At 42.9% G+C, this 21835-nt stretch overlaps 1 protein-coding gene across 1 annotated transcript; it reads right to left on the reverse strand.

The window, feature by feature from the left end:
- Positions 1-18180: 18180 nt before the first annotated feature.
- On the reverse strand, positions 18181-19873 carry LOC308080615 (uncharacterized protein; the record flags this gene model as incomplete). Its single annotated transcript, XM_080422507.1, has 4 exons — positions 19750-19873; positions 19091-19493; positions 18732-18891; positions 18181-18344 (listed from the first exon to the last, which is right to left on the reverse strand). Exons 2-4 carry the CDS (start codon positions 19130-19132, stop codon positions 18181-18183), a joined length of 366 nt encoding a protein of 121 aa, XP_080278633.1. The 5' UTR covers positions 19133-19493; positions 19750-19873.
- Positions 19874-21835: the final 1962 nt, after the last annotated feature.

The raw sequence follows: 21835 nt of genomic DNA on the forward strand, positions 1-21835 counted from the left end.
CGAATCGAATGGGGTGCCCTGGTCTCAAAATTCTTTCATGAGCCCTCAGTGCTCGGCATGTCCCCTGGACGACATTCCGAACACTGCAGGGACAGATCCTGTGCATGCAATGAACATGATGAATCAAATGCAGGTAGAGAAACCAATTGCAATGAATCAAATGTCTCAAATGTATTGTGTAAAACAGGGGTTCTCTGTAAACGAAAAAATTCTAACTGCGCCACAGCAGTTCCTTCTTCCGTCCGGCAGATGGCTGCAAAGCGCCACTGTGGGACGGTGGAAGGGCAAGATGGCCGCCTCCCTCAGCCCCAAAATGGCGGAGCAGAGGCGGAAGTTTACATATCAGAGAGCCCCGGTGTTACACCGGCGAAACTCCCCTTGGGGGGCAAGAGTTTCGGTCCGGGTATCAACACCACACAAGATGGCCGCCTCCAACGACCTCCCCAAGATGGCGGACGAGGTGAGGCGGAAGTCTGCAGGCCAGAGGGCCCCGGTGTTACCCCGTCGACAGTCCCCAGGTGGGACGACAGTTTCGTTCCGGGTAACAACAACACCGACGGAGGGTTCCGGTGTTACGTCACTCAGAGCGACAGCGTCTCCGATTCCCATGGAAACGAGCGCGTGCTCCAAGTCAGTGACGCCATCAGTATCCCCCTCCACCCCACAAGCCCAGCTATCGCTAACAGGCAGAGCTACAGGGCAGATGTGGACATCGGGGAAGGCCTCAGTGACCAGTCACGTGACTTCCCCGCATCCGTTAAATGGACCAGCGCTACCGCTGCTGCCCCTCATGGACGCCTCCTCGACGGTCAAAGCGATCAGACCGGAGGCGTCGATGGTTCCTATGGGAACGGGCAAGCGCTCCACGGAGCAGGTGACGTCAGTAGCCCCCACCAACCCCACGAATCCCCTCGCTCGCTGCCTAGCGCAATGGAAAGCTTGCAAACCAAACCCCTGGGTGCTGCGCACAGTCCAGAAAGGCTACAGGTTGCAATTTTCCAACAAGCCCCCGCTAACAAACAAAGTTTTGTTCTCTCAAGCATCGGGCCAAGCGGCCATAACGCTGAGAGAGGAGGTTTTGTCCTTACTGAGCAAGGGTGCAATCAGAGAATTATCCTTGGATCAGAACCTTTGGGGTTTCTATTCAAAATATATCCTGGTGAAAAAGAAAGTGAGACCTATTCTGAACCACAAGGGTTTGAACAGGTTTCTGAAAGTTTTCAATTTTCGAATGCTGACAACGGCCACGTTGTTACGCTCGATTCGACAGGGGGATTGGTGGACGAGCATAGATCTCAAGGATGCCTATTTTCAAGTCCCAATCTACCCCCCGCACCGGAAGTTCCTGCGCTTTGGCTACGAAGGCAAAGTGTACGAGTATACAGTGCTTCCGTTCGGCATGTCACTGAGCCCTCGGGTTTTCGTGAAATGCACGGACGCAGCCATAGCTCCTCTGCGACAGCAGGGTCTCCGTCTGGCGACGTACATAGACGACTGGCTGTTGGCAGCAGGGTCGAGGGAGGAGGTGGCGCGGCACACGGAGTTGGCCATCGCGCACCTGACATCCCTGGGGTTCACAATCAACGCTCAGAAGAGCGTCTTGATCCCATCCCAACAAGCCACCTTCGTGGGAATATCACTGGATTCAACCACGATGGTGGCACGTCTGTCTCAGGACAGGATAGCCGGCTTCCTGGCATGTGTGCGCTCTTTAAGCGCGGGGCGCAAAGTCACGTACAGGACATGCATGAAAGCGGCGGGTCTCATGGCCTCTGCCATACACCTGATCCAGTTGGGCAGATTCCACATGAGGCCTTTTCAGAGGTGGATGCGGGCTCTGGGGATCCCGCACACCATGGGCTCTCGGAAGGTGGTAGTGTCACCACGGTGTGTGGTAACACTCCAGCCGTGGTCGCAAGCGTCCTTCCTCTCCGAAGGGGTCAGGATAGGCACGGCGATGTCACGGAAGGTTATTACCACGGACGCCAGCCTCACAGGCTGGGGGGCCGTCCACGAAGGCTACTCAGCCAGGGGAATATGGAACTCCGCTCAGAGGGAGTTCCACATCAATTACCTGGAGCTGTTGGCGGTCTTCCTCGCTCTCCAGCGCTTCGAGAGCCGCGTTGTGGGGTGTCATGTCCTGCGGCCAACTCGCAGGAGTGTGGGTGCGTGCCTGTGGGCATGCCTCTCTTCCTGCTTGAAGCTTCCTCTTTGCTTCCCCTCGACCGGCTAGGCATGGTCCGGGGGAGAGGAGGGCCTGGTTCTCTTGTACCTGGGAGGTAGACTGGGGTCTGACCTTTTTGGGTACGAGAGTCAGACTTGATCTGTCAGGTCCTTGCCTTTGATCCTTTCCGCTTGACCCATGGGGTCATGCGCCTGGGGCCATGGTCTTGCCATGGGCAAGACCGGAGGCCAAGGGCGTGCGGTAGGGTAGGGTTATAGACTGGGGCTCCCCAGGGGGCGTTTATGTGTCCCATAAGTAAGCATATTATGGAGAAATGAAGGAAAACGAGGGGTTATGTAGTGTAACCCCGGTTTTCTTAATTTCGTAGTAATATGCTTACCTGAAACCCCTTCTGTGCGCTTTGGCGGCTTGCAGAGTGAAGGTTTAAGAGGGCGTATCCAGTGACGCGAGGGTATTTATACCGAGACCGGTTTCCGGTTTCGCGTAACCGGGAGTCTATGTGTTGTGCTCTGTGCATCGCTAGAGGGCGATGATATCCCATAAGTAAGCATATTACTACGAAATTAAGAAAACCGGGGTTACACTACGTAACCCCTCGCTACTAACCCATGAAATGGAGGATGTGTCCCATTGGCTTAAAAGGAATCACCAAACACTGAATCTAAACAAGGGAACCAGGGGACCTGGTACTGCCAGACCCCTAGTGGTTGAAATCTGAATGGCCGGAAATCTGAATGGTTTCTAAACTACGTCACGCTAAGCTTGGCCAATCAAAAAGAGGGACATATGGACGAAAACGATAGCAAAAGGGGACCGACAAAGCCACATGTAGGCCTGACCCCCTGGGTCTGGCAAAAAAGACAGTAGCAATAAACTTTTCAATAAGAAAGAGAGCAAATTATGAACTAAACATTCAAATAGATCAAGAGGAAATTGAGGAAGTCAGTGATTTCAAATTTTTGGGAGTCATTCTTGACTCTCAACTAAAATTTGATAAGCACATAAAAAAGTTAAGCAAGACTCTAAAAATGAACCTGAACTGTTTCAGAATGACCAGACAATATATACCTCTGCACGCAGCCCAACTGTTTGTGCATGCCATGATATTTTCCCATATATTATGGGTTCCCAAACCTTTCAGCCCGCGTCCCCAAAATAAGGCGGCCATTGACTCGCGACCCCACCTAAACCTGGAGGTAATTTATGCACATGAACTTGCACGTTCGGTGCGCATTTGAAATGTATTAAACTGGTAAAATGTACTATTTGTAATCATTTTAGGTTGTATTTCATCCATTCTGTTGAATTTATGACCCAAAATAATTTCGCGACCCCACCGTCAGTCTCCCGCGACCCCAAGTGGGGTCGCGACCCCGACTTTGGGAACCCCTGCCATATATCATACTGTGTTACTGTTTCGAGCCAGGCTTCAGTCAATTATAAAACCAATCACATCACTGTATAAACAAGCACTGAAAATAATGGATAAAAAAAAAGAATGAAATGGCACCATTGCATAATCCTTAGAAAATACAACATGCTTAGTTTTGAGAGTTTTATTACATTCTCCTTCATCAAATTGATTTTTAAATGTGTTGATGATCTTGCCCCAGCTGTACTTTGTCCTCAGGTGATAGGGACAGGTACTAATAGAATCACCAGGGGATCAGCAAATGGAGACCACAAGGTAGCAATGAGAATCCATTTCTAATCAAATGCGCAACAAAATGATTTATCTCTTGGACCAGTTGCATCATGACAAGGTAACTACACATTGAACCCACACCTCTACCAAAGTGTCCTGCATTAAGCTCAGTGCCAAGAAAATGTTTAAAGTAATGGCATTTAACATGGAGGACCAAACCATTGTCACTGCCAGCGGGACAGAGCTTAGCTTGAGGTAGTGGATGTGTATAAAAGGCCAGGATATTTGGGATGGAGCTCGAAAACCGAGTCCGAGTCCTGAATTTATCGAGACCCGGGTATCAATAAGCTTTGGACTTGTCGAGCCTGTTATCGAGTATAACGGCCCGTGACATCATGTCTAAACAATCAAAACAAGAGTGCTGGATCGCTACCGCCTGGCTTTGTAAGTGGTTTCACCTCTTTCCTACCTGATTCAACCTGTTTCATAATGTGAAAGAAAAAAAAAACTCCTGAAACAGCATTTTCCTGGTTGGGATAATAATTTCAACCAATCAGGAGAGAGAATAGTTTTTGTTCATATGGACAAAATGGTCTGGTTAAACCAGAAGGACAGACAACCTGAGGTTTGATCATTTTATAGTAGCTTTATATTCATGTTGAATACAGTCTATAGTATGTACAATAAAAACACATATCATTGATTGATTGATTGATTGATTGATTGAATCCTTTATTAACAACATTATTAGATTGAGGTAGTACAGTCAAAGGTTAATTAGGCTAAAAAGATAACACAAAAAGTCCACAAGGGCCTTGTTTCCATTGTGAGAAATTAAATAATAATAAAAAAGGAATGTTTTGGACGTCAAGGTTTCTACCCGACAGCACCGACTTAATTCATGCTTAACACACACACACACACACACACACACACACACACACACACACACACACACACACACACACACACACACACACACACACACACACATTGTATACAGTACAGGAATATAAGACTATTTATCAACTTTAAAAATAGTCATAAGAGTCATTGGACAGGCGTCTCATATCCTACTCTTCTCCCTGTGTGATGTTTGTCTGTTTTCTTTTTTTTTTGTGTATGGTGTTTATTTTGTGTACGTGAGCATGTTAGGAAGCCAGTGTATGCATATACAATATGTGTATGATGTTCCTGATATGATCTATTCTATGGTGTCATAAAAACTAAAATAATTCAATCGAACGATCATAAAATATTATTTGCCAAAAAAAAACAAAAAAAACACTGATGTCAAATTATGATCAGAGGAGCAGAGTTTCCATCATCATTAAGAACGGGACTGAAGAATGGATAGAGTTTCTCAGTGAAGGTGCAGCCAGTGAAAGAGTAGAGATGAACTCTGGCCTCCACATCATAAAAGGAGACCCGACCCTCCTCATAATCCACAAACACTCCCACTTTCTGGACCTCCTCTCTTACAGGGAGGAGGACAGAAGGGTCAGTCCCAGCCCCGTACTCATTTCTATTCCTCAACCATATATTCCAGAGACCTTTAATGGGGCTTGCTGTGATTTGTCCCTTCCTGTTGATGGACTCTCTGGCCACTCCTAGATCCCACGCAGTCTTCTCTTTAACCTGAACCTCATAGTAAAACTTTCTTGAGGAGAAGCTTTGTTGTCCTAAGACACAGACACATGGAGAGAATCTCTCTGTGTTGTCTGGGAGATTCTTCCTTATGTCTCCGTGAAATACTTGTTTTCCATCCTCAGACATGATGAGGTAGGGATGTGCTGTATCAGGGTCCAGAGTCACATCCACTGCATACTGCCGGATCCTCCTCAGCTCAGCAGCACACCGCTTCTTCTCCATCTCTTGAATGAGGTTCCTCTCCAGCTGAGCCACGTCTGTCCCTGTTTTCTGCTGATGTGATTCCTTTAACTTGATACAGACGTTGCAGTGTCCCCTTGGAGTGGTGGACGTACGCTGACCACACGGACACAGGCCGAGACTGATGGAAGGAGAGGCCATTGCTACACCCTGAGAATAAAAGTAAATGCAATTTAGTACTTGAATGATACTTCTCTTCATTTATACCAACACCTTCATTGATAACAGCCCCAAGGCTTCCTGTCTCATAATGTGAAGAGCCCCTGTATCCCTGAATTCCCCTGGGGCTTTTAAAGTTGTGTTATCCTTCTAGGATAACTTTTGACTGTACTTAATAATGTTAACAATCTTGTTAATAAAGTATTCAATCAATCAATCAATCAATCAATCAATCAATCAATCAATCAATCAATCAATCAATCAATCAATCAATCAATCAATCAATAAAACAAATAAAAATAAAGCCCCACTACTCCCCTCTACACTTGATAATGAAGGCTGCGAGTAAACAAGACTGCTATTATTTCAACATTGAATTGGAGGATGAACCCCTTGAGATGCAACATCTCATTTTCAAGGGGGTCCTCAAGGCACAACACACAAACAGTGACAACTACACAATCTAACAACACACAACAATCAACATTAACATCGACATCTACCAGTGTCATCTAGAGAACATAAAAAAGGAAAACAAACTAAAATGTATGAAATATCAAAATCAAAATACAATCAATTATATATTACTATAATCAAAAACAAGAACAAGTAGATTTAAGAGAAGCAAGTGTGGTGAAATGCAAGGTCTGTGGAAAACCCAGTAACTAAGTAATGGCTCTATAATTTCAACTTGTCACAAGCGTGACCAATGGCTCTATAATTTCAAAGGTGTCCTGTTTACATTTACAAGTATCTTCAATGTTTGTGTCACTATAATTACATTTGACATGGATCCCAAAATTCCAATGCCAAGCCAAGGCCACAAACCTTATTTGGGACGAGCAAGGTCCCATGACCCTGACCCACAGACTGCATTTACAAAAAGGACATTTTAGTCTAGTGCCTTTCAGGTGATCCACCCCAGAAACAGTCCCACCTCGCGCCCCCAAATCAACTCACCTTACAGATACAAAGTAGCACCAGATCTGGATGGTTCCTTTAAACGAATCCTATGCTCTCTGCCGACAACGCTATCTTGTTGTGAAATGCAAGGTCTGTGGAAAACCCTTAGCCTCTGCTGAAGAAATGTTGGAAGGTCCAGGCGGTCAATATGCCTCAGGTCAATTTAATGGGAAGAAACGGAGTACATTGGTTACATGGATTCTGATGTCCTCTCTCCTAGTGATCATGGAGCAGGAGTGATCTATGCCTCATTTTATATGGGTCGGTCTATGCATGTGGGTGTTGCTTTCTGTTGATTAAGCATGTGACTTGTCAAGGTGGAAACGAGTTCTAGCACTGTTCTAAGACAATAGCCAGTGTCTCTCAGCTCCTTATCTGACCTAATCAATCAACAGGCTCTCATGCTTATGGCACTCATGTGACATGATTTCAACACTGCAGGTCAAAGCTGTAGCTTTTAGAATTGTATGTATGTGTACCTATTATGATCTGAAAATAATGTGTGAAAATATTTACGACACAAGCAAAGAAATGAAAGGAACGATAGTGAAGTGAAATAGGTACACTAGATGATTCCAGTCTGATAGTGCTTTAACTTAAAAGAACATTTAATGCTCAATTTAACGCCCAATTTAACACCCAATGCCCTATACTGGATCTTAGGCTAACAGAGTCGGCACACTATTCCAGGTTTAATTTGAACAAACCACTAATTACTGAATTAGGACTAGGCAAGAGGCGTTTCCCCGCAAATTATGGTATTCTGTGGCACCCCTCTCACCCGCCAAACACCTGAGCTACCCCTTACATTATGCATAGGTGTGGTTTGGGCGTTACAATAATAAAACCAATCACCGCGCCAGAAGCCATTGCCTTTAAGAGAAGACTGCGCTAGCCGTCATCCCCGATCCAATATATGCTCTAGCCTATCTCCCTGTCTGCACTGTTGCCTGGTCTGATTATTATAAGCCACATTGGGCTTGTTTTCCTTATTTATTTTTATTTTATCCAAATACATTTTTATATTAATTTGTAGCCTATTTTGTTCACAATAAGCTTGTCATATTAGTCAGATCCGGAATAGTATATGAAAGCCATTTAAAATATTTATACTATTGGTACACACGGCTGCTCCCAAATAATTAATTACATTATGTTGCGACAACGCTCCTACGTGGTACACAGACAAACAGTAGCACATGGGTATAATAAATTGGACAGTTTTAGGAAAGGTCTATGTACTCACGTTGGCTGTTATTGTTCTATTTCCACCATTCTAATGGATTCCAGGGGTGTGTAAACATCTCTGAAGTAGCTCCATAGTTTCCTCTGAAGTGACGCAGTTAAAGTTAACTTACATCCATATTGTCCCCGTTATCTTTCATCATCCACCTTTGTTCAGTAATCCCGAACAGAGCTACACTTTAAGTTTACATCAATCATAGCCTCTCAAACCCAGACACATTGCTGCGATGCGTATGTGCGTCGCCTACCTACCCAAAATAACAGACATACAAGCTATCAACGGCGCTGCGTCATGTCGTGTCGACAGCTTACAGATCTGTTATTTTCGACAGCATAAACAATGAGGCGCGCACGCGCGCCACGGAGTAGCCTAACACTAAACCGAAAACATTACATTACGTGGTCAACAACATACTAGACATGTAACTTGCTGGGAGCTTTTAATACAGTGGTTCTCAACCTGTGGGTCGAGACCACAATGGAGCACCCAACGCCTGGCGAGCTTGTAGATCTGCTATTTTCACAATATTTATCTGTGGAACCGAGTCAAACAAAATGGGGGGGTCCCCAGTTCAAATATGGTTATTTTGGGGGGTCGATGGCCTGAAAAGATTGAGAACCTTTAATGCAGTAAACATGAACGTAGCGTTTACGTGGGGAATATAATAATAATATAATATATATAATATATAATATAATATTCACCCGCAGCATGGGTTTAACGAGACAGCAGCCAAAATGAAAATCACACTAGATGATCCGATCATCTTATAAAAAATGTAAGTGCTTAAGATTTTAGCCCAAACCCAACCGACCCGGCCCGTCGGCACCGGCTGGGCCGGGTCGACGTTTTTTTTAAATCCAAATAAATTCATATATTAATTAATTTGTAGCGTATTGTGTTCACAATAAGCAACTTGTCATATTAGTCAGATCCCCAAGAGTATATGAAAGCCATTTAAAATAGTTATATATTCTTACACAGCTGATGCCAAATAATTAATCAACAGGGCAGCGCACGCAAAAGTAGGTCAAATCAATCAGCTGTCTTGTCATGACGGCAGCAGCAGAGAGCCCCCTTTAAAGTTTAAACCATAACATGACATATAGAATGGATCTTCAGACTATTGAGCTTTCTTCAGGTCTTTTTCACCTCAAAGTAAATGTTGGATTATTTATTCAAATGAGAGCACAGGCAGCGGGCAGTAGAAGGTAACATTGGATGTGATTTCTCCATCGCAAAAATGATTACGGTTATTCTATGAAACATATATTTCATAGAATAACCATAATCATTTTTAAAATGGTTATGGGGCAGTGTATAGATTTATATAGCCCTATTTGCTCCAAGCTGTTTTTTAAATAAAATATAGACGGTTGGAATAGGGTAGAATGACTCCTGTTCTTAACGAATTACCAAGATTTAATGAGAAAAACGGCTTCTTTAGAAAAATGACTGACGGGCTGGGCTGGGCCTAATTTGTCAATTATTAGTCGAGCGGGGCTGAAATATTTAGGGGATATGAAAGCTCTAGTTAGTAGTTTGAAGTGCTCATGTGGCCTTAAAGTTGCTTCTTTTTGTTTTCATAGACCTGCGGTTGCTTATTTCTCGCCAAGGCTGGCAACACGGCTCATGGTCCAACGCACAAAGCCATTGCAGTGTCTGTGTGCACTTGGCGGGTGCTTTTAGAAACCAGCGGGTGGTTTAAGAATCCACTGTCCCCCCTCCCCAAGCCGTACCCATGTGTGGGTTGAGAATGTCAATGTGGGGGATATAGCAACAACACGCCCACGGGCACACGTCCACGCGCAAATAACGGTGTCGGCATAATGGGTGACGGGTAGAGCAGGTGCTAGAATAACCTATTGGGGCAGGGCAGCTCCATTATCAGTATTTAACGTAATTTAGGGTAGCGTTTCGGCTGGGAAAACTGCCAGAGAATAGGGGCCAGTGTGTCCTCTTTTAAATCGCTTTTGAAAACACATCTGTAAGTGTTCTTCCTAAGGATTGTTTCATGGACTGACTACAAATGTTTTTTTTTTTGTAATGTTGAAATGTCTCCTAGCATGAGGTGAGCAGCTGAGCGTATCATACATGAAACAGTGATGTGTACGGTAAGGACACCTAAGGACAAATCTATATTATTGTAGACTACATTGTTATTCCTGTTTACTCCAGACCTGTTGGTAACAGGATAGGTGGGCACCATATTAAAAAATATATATATTTGGTAAAGTAAACATATTTCTAAAATTGCTACAAATCACTACAAAAACTGTATATCCAGTCATTTTTGGGCATAAACAAGAAGCTGAAGGATGAAATTAAGTCTGATAATGATATACCGTGCATGTTCACATCATGTAATACTTTATGTTACTTACATATCTTTTTACAATTTGGACAAAATAGCCAATTTTACATCGAGGTGCCCAGATGTCCCTAGTGCCCACCTATCCTGTAAACAGCCTGTTTACTCCAGCTTGATGTTAAACTCAGACGATGCCCTGCACAGCGTCTGCTGATAAGACAACAACTGCTTGTTCAGTAACGAAGAGTGTACGAAGACCCGGACTGTATCCGTGGATTGAGACCCAGATCTTCAAATAGTAAAATCAACAAGAAGTTTACATTTACACTCTTCGTAGCGGGTTTTGTGTTATATTGTCAGAATCAGCTTCGTTTGCATTTGTTTATGTGCAATTATTTACGGTTTTGGCCATTGTTTCTAAACAAACATCCACCAGTACAAGAACATGCTTAGATCAAAGAAGCATTTTAAATTGTAAGCGCAGCGATAACCAAAATGTTTGCGCTCTGCTGCTTTGCTGCTGGTTTCTGCTGGTCCCACTGGGACAATGCTTCAATATGAACAATGCGGAAAAACAAATGCCAAAAATAGCATATGACCACTCTACGCTTCTAAATGAAACGCAGAGGTTGAATTTCCTCGGGTATGGATACCTTATGATTTATTCATCAACCAACTTGGTACCGGAACAAACACCAATGAGTGAATCGAACGTGGGGCAACTGAACGCCGACGCCAGTGGGCTGCCAGCCCTCACCGGAGCGGCGACCTCATGGGGATCGGTGTGCAACGGGGCTGGATCGGTTGGAGATGCGGACGCACGGCTGGATCCGTTCGGGCTGAAGTTTGCCCAGGACACGGTGCACATTGCAGCGAACCCACGGGACCCTAATCTACCTGCTGGCCCTGTTTTCCACCCGGAGGGACATGAAGTGTCTGGAGATTCTACACAGTCACTCGCTAGCAGGGAACTCCAGCCGCCTGAGCGAGTGATCAACGCACCCGATGGAACCAATAAAAAAGGTATCCAGTCGGCACAAAAACAACGTGAATACAGATTCTTCCAGACTGTCAACCATGCTAAGGTGATACTGTATGGCAGCCAACGTCTAAACCCAAAGGTATCCTGGGTGGCCACCTGAACATTCAGAGTATGAGATTAAAAGTAGATAATCATCTCCTGATAGACTCTAATTCAGATTTCTTAGCGCTGAGTGAAACATGGCTTCATAATATCGCAACCAGTGTGATTGATTCTCCTGGCTATGTTTGCTATAGAAAGGACAGATCATATGGAAGGGCAGGAGGCGTATTATTGTATGTCAGAAACACTTTTAAATGTAACGAAATCAAACTGGACACGTCCTTAGAATGTTTAGCTGTGAATGTAGTATTGTCCCCCAAGATGAATTTTAATGTTGTTGTCCTGTACAACTCACCATCACATGATGTCTCATTCTATCATGACCTTGATGAATTGCTTAAAATTTTAAACTGCCGCCTTGAAACCTTATTTTTAGGGGACATAAATGTAAACTGGCTATGTAAAAATGTTAATGTCAAAACATAATTTTAATCAGATGGTAAAGGACCCTACAAGAATCACCCGAACAAGTAACACTTTAGTTTACAAACAGACCCGAACGAATTACAAGGACATATAACTTAATAACGGGTCTTTCTGACCACAATATGACCTTGATAGTCAGAAAATTAACAAAACAAAGTCTGCCTGTATTCATTAATGAACATAAAACAGGGAGTGCATTTATTCCCAAAAGTAAAATGCCACAATTTGAAAACTAATTCAATAATGTAGACTGGACAGACATTTTACAAACAAACGAAACAAACTGTTGTATCACTCTAATGAAAACACTCATATGATTAATACATTTACAAAACATTTTAAAGGTATACAGAGAGCCACTTTACCCTGGTTGAACAATGACATTCACCAGTTAATTAAAAAAAGAGATCTGGCACTAAAAAAGTCACTGACCACCAAAATTAACACAGACTGAGAAATTTGGTGGTCAGGGAACAACGCAAGGCAAAAACGGCATATTTCACATATTTGATAGAAGAATCTAAAGGAAATAGTATAGCACTTTGGAACAACTTAAAAAATGTATCTAAAATTAAGCCCAGCCAACGAAAATCAGTAATGGAGTTAGAAATAAATGGAGTGACTAGCACAGACAGTGTAAAAATTGCAAATGAATTTAATAATTATTTCATTCAATCTGTAGAGGAGCTCGCTCAAATCTTTGAACCAGTCAAATTGTCACAGGCCATAATGGTAGACTCATCACAGTTTTTCTACATTAGGGAAGTTGACCAAGAGAAAGTGGGTAAAATAATGAATAAACTAAGTAATTAAAAGGCAAAAGATCTGTTTGGGTAGGATACTGCTTTCATTGAAAAGCATATTCCACTCTTATTGAACCCATAACACACCTTCAATTAGAGTTGGCAGATTTCCACATTGCTGGAAAACTGCGATCATAATGCCTATTGTTAAAACCGGAGCACCTGATCAAGCAGGTAATTAGACCTATTTCTATTCTACCCGCTATCTCGAAGATACTGGAAAAGGTAATTGCAGAACAGCTGGTTGATCACCTTGAAAGCAACAAACTTTTGTGTCCCACTCAATTCGGATTTAGGCCAGGTTATTCAACTGAAATGGCCAACTACCTCACTGAAAACATCAAGAGCTCATTAGATAAGGGTAAGGTAGTGGGTGCAGTGTTCTTAGACCTCAAAAAGGCCTTTGATAGATTACATCATGAAATACTCCTAAGTAAACTTAATTATTTTAAATTTTCGAAACAAGCAACCAGCTGGTTTGCATCATATTTAGAAGGTAGAGAGCAATGTGTCAAAATAAATGCGGAACAGTCAACCCCTCAAAGATCTAGAATGGGCATTCCACAAGACTCGATACTAATAATAATAATAAAATAATAATAAAAAAACTTTATTTGTATAGCACCTTTCATGACATGAAATGCAGCTCAAAGTGATTTACAGAGCAAGAATACAATTACAGTTACAACCAATTTAACAATAAGACCAAAAAAAAGAAAAGAAAAGTATAAAACAACATTAAAATAATAGCAAAAGAAAGTGCATCAGGCAATACAGTGAGGACATGGGTAACAACACAGAGATTTAAAAATCAACCAAAAAATCAGCTAAGAGCAAGAGTGAAGAAGTAGGTCTTGAGCTGTGCTTTAAAGCTATCGACAGAGGCTGCCTGTCTTAGGTGTAATGGGAGTTTATTCCACGCTGTCGGCCCGTAGAAGCAAAATGCTGCTTCACCCTGTTTTTTATGTCATTGTAGGCACCTCGAGCAGGTCAGCAATTGAAGACCTGAGGGGCCGGTTTGGAACATATCTCTCTAGGCAGTCATAGAGGTAGGAAGGTGCCAGACCATTTAGAGCTTTATAAACTAGTAAAATAATTTTAAAATCAATCCTAAAAACAACCGGGAGCCAGTGTAGTGAAGCTAAAACTGGAGTGATATGTTCTCTCATCTTGGTTTTAGTTAAAACTCTGGCTGCTGCATTTTGAACAAGTTGTAATCTGTCTTTTGTTTTCTCTGGCAGGCCAGAGTAGAGTGCATTGCAGTGAAAACAAAAGCGTGGATCAGCGTTTTTGCATCGTCCAACGACAGATAGGCTCTAATTTGTGCAATATTTCTAAGATGAAAGAAAGCAATCTTGGTAACATGATTAATGTGTGTATTAAAATTCAATTCAGAATCAACAATAACCCCCAGGTTCTTTACTGTAGTGTTACTTTCTACAGTCAGGTTACCAAGTCTACTTATTATTGATTCTCTCTGCTCACTAGTACCAATTATGAGAACTTCTGTTTTATCCTCATTTAGCTTAAGAAAGTTCTCACTCATCCAGCATTTTATACTGGACAGGCAGGTCAACAATGGGTCTAGAGCACAGGGGTCGTCTGGAGCTACAGAAAGATATAGCTGGGTATCATCAGCATAGAAATGGAAGTTCACTCCGTGATCGGCGATGAGTTCTCCCAGCGGCAGTATATACAGGGAGAACAATAACTAGGGCCTTTGCTCTTTAGCCTATAAATGACTTATCAACTTGCTGTAAAAGCACTTCCTGCCAAATGTATGCAGATGACACAATCATTTATGTATCAGCTGGAACCCCATGTGAAGCAGCAGAGATACTAACCCATGAAATGGAGGATGTGTCCCAATGGCTTAAAAGGAATCACCTAACACTGAATCTAAAAAAGACAGTAGCAATGAACTTTTCAATAAGAAAGAGATCAAATTATGAACTAAACATTCAAATAGATCAAGAGGAAATTGAGGAAGTCAGTGATTTCAACTTTTTGGGAGTCATTCTTGACTCTCAACTCAAATTTGATAAGCACATAAAAAAGTTAAGCAAGACTCTAAAAATGAACCTGAACTGTTTCAGAATGACCAGACAATATATACCACTGCACGCAGCCCAACTGTTTATGCATGCCATGATATTTTCCCATATATCATACTGTGTTACTGTTTGGAGCCAGGCTTCAGTCAATTATAAAACCAATCACATCACTGTATAAACAAGCACTGAAAATAATGGATAAAAAAACAAATTAAATGGCACCATTGCATAATCCTTAGAAAATACAGCATGCTTAGTTTTGACAGTTTTATTAAATTCTCCCTCATCAAATTGATTTTTAAATGTGTTAATGATCTTGCCCCAGCTGTACTTTGTCCTCAGGTGATTGGGACAGGTACTAATAGAATCACCAGGGGATCAGCAAATGGAGACCACAAGGTAGCAATGAGAATCCATTTCTAATCAAATGCGCAACAAAATGATTTATCTCTTGGACCAGTTACATCATGACAAGGTAACTACACAACCCACACCTCTACCAAAGTGTCCTGCTTTCAGCTCAGAGCCAAGAAAATGACTAAAGTAATGGCATTTAACATGGAGGACCAAACCATTGTCACTGCCAGCGGGACAGAGCTTAGCTTGAGGTAGTGGATGTGTATAAAAGGCCAGGACATTTATGGGTAGGGATGGAGCTTGAAAACCGAGTCCGAGTCCAGCCCGGTTCTGAATTTATCGAGACCCGGGTATCAATAAGCTTTGGACTTGTCGAGCCTGTTATCGAGTATAGCGGCCCGTGACGTCATGTCTAAACAATCAAAACAACGCTGGCCCAAACATGTCTGTCTAAAAGTGTATTGATCCCTGCTAACCAGGGCTGCCCAGGGAAACAAGGACAAAGGAATTGTATTGGCTCACTATTGGATACATCGCTTCTTTAAGGGGGCCGTAGGGTCCATTTGGTTCCATTTGTACGGGTGGTTGCGTCGTTGTGTTTACATGTGTGGTGGAATAACGGGCGTTACGAGTGAAACGCTTAAAAGTTTCACCCGTCCTCTGTCTCAATTTTACTATTCCAAATGATAATAATCCGTTAGGAAACTCTCCGAATGAATGACTAGTGTCGCCTAGCGTGATTCAATGTGCGCTGTCTTCTCAGTCTATCGTTGCCGAAAATGGCAGATCTACAAGCTCACAACGTGGTGCGAACAGACGCGGTGTGAGCTTGGAGATCGGCTAGGTTTGGTGCGTGACACCGTTGTACGATTAAGTATAAATTACGCCTTTAAAGTGACAGTACACACATTAAACAGTTAACAGTTTCTTCAATATTATTTTCCAAAAGGAAAAAGGTCACTTGCCTTCTGTCTGTTAGAAAAGCACTGTATTTAAAGACCCTAGTAAAATGTAGTGCAAGTGATACATTTTGGCTAAAAAGAATAAGAATAAAGAATAATAAATATGCATTTTTTGTTTATAAAGAGCTGAAGAGACATGGAGATTTTATAGTAATTACTACAGTAGGCATACTATTCATAATAAAAAGCCATTTAACACTTATCACTTATCACTAATACTTAATGATAGGCAAAAATATTTTTTACTTTAATCATTTTCATTTAATTTTAGATGGTGGTCAGCCACAAACACAGTCACAACTGGCCAATAAAAAAATATACCGGTTCTGTTCAGAATTTGTCATCTCACGTCTTTCCACAAATTAATAGAAAAAGATCAATAGTGGGCTCGATAAAAGCTCGGATCAAGAAGCAGGATCGATAAGGTGCTCATGATCAATAAAGATGAACGAGCTCCATCCCTATTTATGGGTGAGTGTCACATGCTCAGGTTAACATTGTTACGGGAACTGACGTTTGTACTTGTGTTTGATTCAGTGTAAAAAAATTGTGTCAGATAGTCTGAACTCTCACAACCCAGCCAACATGTCCATCTGGGCCCCAGGTGGGTTTTAACTGGGCAGATGGGCATGGGTTACATCTGGTTTTGCACATGGGTTCCACCAAGCACCCACTTGTGGTAGCCCATATGGGCTTAAGTGGGTTTCTAACTGGGTCTTAGGTGGGTTCCAAATGGGCAATTTTATGTCGGAACCATGTGGGCGCCACCTGTGTTTGCCTATATGGGCTTGAACTGGGACCTGAATGGGCCTTAAGTGGGTTCCAGCTGGGCAAAAGTGGGTTTCTGACTGGGTCTTAGGTGGGGTCCAAATGGGCAATTTGATTTCGGAACCATGTGGGCGCCACCTGTGTTTGCCTATATGGGCTTGAACTGGGACCTGAATGGGCATTAAGTGGGTTCCAGCTGGGCAAATTACATGTGACCCATGTAGGCCACACTTGTGTTGGCCCATTTAGGGCTCCAACTGGTTTTGTACATGGGTTCCACCAAGCACCCACTTGTGTTAGCCCATGTGGGCTTAAGTGGGTTTCTGACTGGGTCTTAGGTGGGGTCCAAATGGGCAATTTGATGTCGGACCCATGTGGGCCTCACCTGTGTTAGCCCATATGGGCTTAAGTGGGTCCTGACTGGGTCTTAGGTGGGGTCCAAATGGCCAATTGTATGTCACACCCATCTAGGCCTCACCTGTGTTTGCCCATATGGGCTTGAAGTGGGATCTGAATGGGCCTTAGGTGGAGTCCAACTGGGCACGTTTGAGACCCATGTAGATCCCACTTCTAGCAGCCCAAGTGGGTAACGTCCGGGCCCTTTGCCAACATGGGGTTCAAGTTGGTCCTGAAGGGATTTAAATAGGAGAATTAAACAGTATATTGACAAGAACCATGTTTAACTACTGCTAAGTTTTACCAGGGTGAAAAAACAATATCAGACAATATATCTTTTGACAACGTTTATTTCTTTTAACTTTCGGCCTCCTGGTTTTTAATAAACCAAATACAAATGTAAAAAAAACAAATACAAAATGCTTTGGTAATTGTAAAATATAAAATGTATAAATGAAAATAAAGTGCAAAAGCTTTCAGAAATTGTGAAAAAAAAATTAATAATAATAAAAATAATATATATAAATGAAAATAAAGTGTAGACAGTATTATTGGGCCAATATATCTTCAACTCTCGTAAACAATCCCTTTAACTCTCGTAAATTATCATTAAGATAGAACTCTTGTAAAAATGACAAATAACAGTGCAAACTCTAAAGTAACAACTTAAATGTTCTGGACACAAACTAATGAGGAACCCATATCTCTTAACTCAACTTCAACAAAAGGAGGGTTCTTCTCATGAGGTAGTTAATTATTCCAGCAGAGGGCCATTTCAGCCAACAAATCCTGAATGATAAACACACCACAAACTCTGTGTGTGTGTGTGTGTGTGTGTGTGTGTGTGTGTGTGTGTGTGTGTGTGTGGGGCCTATTGGGCCTGTTCCTGATTTTCCTGTGTGTTTTCGAGGGATCTCCTAGCTCGTAGGGTCCGGTTTCCACCACGGTCTCGAGCTCCGGTGAACCATTTGGACACGGCCAACTCTGCATCCTTCTGGTTTATATGCTGCGTGACGGCGTTCTTCTTTATTGCCCCTAAAAATAAATGACAAGAAGCCAACTTAGTAATGCTGGCTTGATTTTTACATTATGAAACCTTATAAGACAGACTTTTCAAAAGTTTTATATCGCTGAGAAATGTGTATGCTTTTTAAAAACAACCGAGTCAAATCTGAGAACAGTTCAAGCTATTCACACGGCCAAGTGCTACAGGAAAAATGCAGGATTATGTATAGAACCTGACAGCTAAGGTGGCTAAGATGTTCTGATGCATTATTGAGGATTCTTTGCTGAACAGAAAAAGAAAACGGAACAATAATTTTAAATGTCTTGAGCTATGGTGGCAATTTAGTTTTCATGTAGAACAACAAAGTTCAGGTGGCACCACCATATGTTATGGCAATAACACAAAATCTAATTTACCATATAGAACCTCAAAAAGTGCCAGTCCTCGGAACTCCTTCTTGCCACTGCGTCCGAAAAGGTTATGCTCGAGTGCCAGCTTATTGGTCAGGAGGAAACCCATCATCCTCCTGACACAACGGTCCACGGAAGTCCCCCCAATGTCTGCAACCATGGCAACCTGAGTATGATAAAAGTCACAGGAAGGAAATTCTGTATTAAGTGAACAGCTAAGATGTCAATGCCCGTTGTGTGCATGCACTCAAAGGGCAGGTTAACAGACTACCAATGTGATTAGAAAATACAAGCACATTTTGAAGTGAATAAGAGATTTAGAAAATACAAGTACATTTTGAAGTGAATAAGAGATTTGAACTTACAACTGCAGACTTAAAGTCAGGGTCACCCAGCTTTAAGTTCATGGACTCGAGATCTGCCACCGTGTCCAGCGGGAGGGAACACAGCTCCTTCAGGCAGCTCCAGCGCTGGCAGAGATTGTTTCTCCTTCAGCAGTATGTTCAGCATCTGCCCATGGACCTTCTGAGTGCTCTTTACTTGCTCTAGGAGTCTCACGAGCTGGGTGAACATGTGTTCTTCCATGCCTGGTGCTCGTGGTGCTGGACTCGGGCTGCTCATCGGGGTTCCAGCTGTGGGTCGCCTTATTGGGGTTCCGGCTGTGGGTTGACTAGGGGTTCCAGTGGGGTGGCTCATTGGGGTTCTAGCTGTGGGTCGACTCATAGGGGTTCCAGTGCGGTGGCTCATCTGGGTCCCAGTGGGGCGGCTCTGTGTCACAGTTAATAATAATAAACTTTATTTGTAAAGCACCTTTCATGACATGAAATGCAGCTCAAGGTGCTTACAATTACAGTAAAGTAAAATTAATTTAACGATAAAGCAAAAAAAGGTAAGCAAAAGCATAAAACCACATTTAAAAATCAACCAAAAGCCAGAGTGAAGAAATAGGTCTTCAGCTGTGCTTTAAAGCTATTCACAGAGGCTGCCTGCCTTAGGTGTAATGGGAGTTTATTGGGGTGCTCACGTTTGTGGGTTCAGTGGGGCGGCTGATCAGGTTTGCAGTTGGGCGGCTTGCTCTTGGTCTTCCAACTGGGGTGTCCACACTCGGGATTCCAACGGGACTGGGGGTTCTTCTGGGACTCGGGGTTCCTAAACATAATGTAACATTTCAAGATGTTAAATTCTCTGTATATTTTATAAAAAATTACAAAATCTAATTCCATACTTTACATCAGAGGTCTTCAACAGGGGGTCCGGGACCCCTAGGGGGTCCTCAGAGTTACTACAGGGGGTCCGCCAAATCTTTGTGTGATTTTTACATTAACCACTTCACCCAAGCATCCCTATTCTGAGGAGAACTTTAGCCAAAAATAGCAGATCTACAAGCGCACAACGCCGTTGTGCGCTTGTAGATCTGCTATTTTCTGCAAAGTGGTTTGGTGTAGGGGAAAAAAAGAGCAGACTAAGTACAGAGTGAAAGGTCAGGTTTACTAAGTATTGTTTAAGTGCATGGTTAAATGTCTGGAAATACACATTAACATGAATCCAACATGATAGTGCTGTGAAACAAGTCTATGCAGCTGCCGATTAAATCTATGAAAAAATAAATATTTACACAATATATAATGGGGGTCCCTGCTTTATCTCGCTCTCAGCTAAGGGGTCCTTGGCCTGAAAACGTTGAAGACCCCCTGCTTTACATACTTGGCTGCTGCTCGACTGCGGCTCCTGTGTCTTTTGGGGGGGGGGGGGGGGGGAGGGCGGGCAGCTCACTTTCTTGGACAGTGCACGGGGAGGTGTAGGTGGTAGCTGGTCATCATCGAAAGCTTCCGATTCCTCCTCACTCGTAAGCGCCTCCCTCTGTTTTGGCGTTGGCCTACATTCAGTTAAAAACATAAATTTTAGCAAACATAAAAAAGTAACTTTAAGCAGTAGTTCTCAAAATGGAGTCCGGGGACCCCCATGGGTCCTTGAGGGGGTTCCAGAGCATTCCCAGCAAAATGTATTAAAAAAGTACAGGCAAGAGGGACAAATCAGTTTTACCATGCATACATCAACCATTTGAAAAGTGCTGATCTACATGCTCACAACACGTCGCAATGCAAGGCGTGGTGAGCTTGTAGATCGGTTATCTTCATTTCTTTTGTAACGATGAAATAGGGCATTCATTTACGAAAAAACTAAAAGTTTAATTATGGAGATACAAGGTTTCTGCCCGACGGCAACAATAACATGAATAACAGTGATCAAAGCTACAGAAACAACACATTAAATAATGAGTTGATATTTAATTTATACAATCATGCTGTTTGTTGTGCATGGTGAGGGCTTGCATGTCAAACAGCTCATATATGAGAAATATAGCATGACATGACATGGAGCGAGCGAGCGAGCAGGAGTGTGAGGAATTGGAATGTGGTCGTCAGTCTAACCTGCTTGCTTCCTCCGGACTCGCATCTAATCTTCACCTCCTGGCTCGGAGGTGGGACTAATGCATCTAATAATTATAATGGGTTAGATACAGGGGGAAATTCCAGGTTTCAGGGGTCCTTGAGGGGGTCCTCAGATAAATCCCCAGATAAATGAAGGCTAGTTAGGAACCAAATGGACCCTTATGTTGCTGTAACTCTCAGGGTTTATATGGTGGTCCGTGGTCTAATGCAGGGGTTCTCAAAGTGGGGTCCGGGTCGACCTCCTGGTGGCGCTATAATAGGGCAATGTTAAAAGGGTGGCATTTGTTCCTCAACGTAGCGCGAATGTGCGTGCAACGTTTCACCGCAATCGGACGCTGCGTGTATGAAGGCTTAATATCAAAATACTTGTTTTACATAAGTCGGCCTCCTGGTGGCACTATAAAAGGCATATGTAAAAAATGCAGGGCAAAGGTTTTTCCTTGGCCTCTAGGGAGTGTGCATACAAAGTTGTACACAGATCGGTGCAATTATAGGCAAAAACAAGAATCGGCCCGATTATAGCGCCAACATGAGGCTAAATTGAAAAATTGCAAGTTTCATTTCTTCCTCGGCCTAGTGGGAATGTGTTTTCACAATTTCACGGAAATTGCACGCTCTGTTCATGATTTGAGGCATTTTGTTCAAAACGGAGCACGC

The sequence above is a fragment of the Gymnoscopelus braueri genome (assembly GCF_963280865.1).
Source record: "Gymnoscopelus braueri genome assembly, chromosome: 24".
NCBI classification, from domain to species: domain Eukaryota; kingdom Metazoa; phylum Chordata; class Actinopteri; order Myctophiformes; family Myctophidae; genus Gymnoscopelus; species Gymnoscopelus braueri.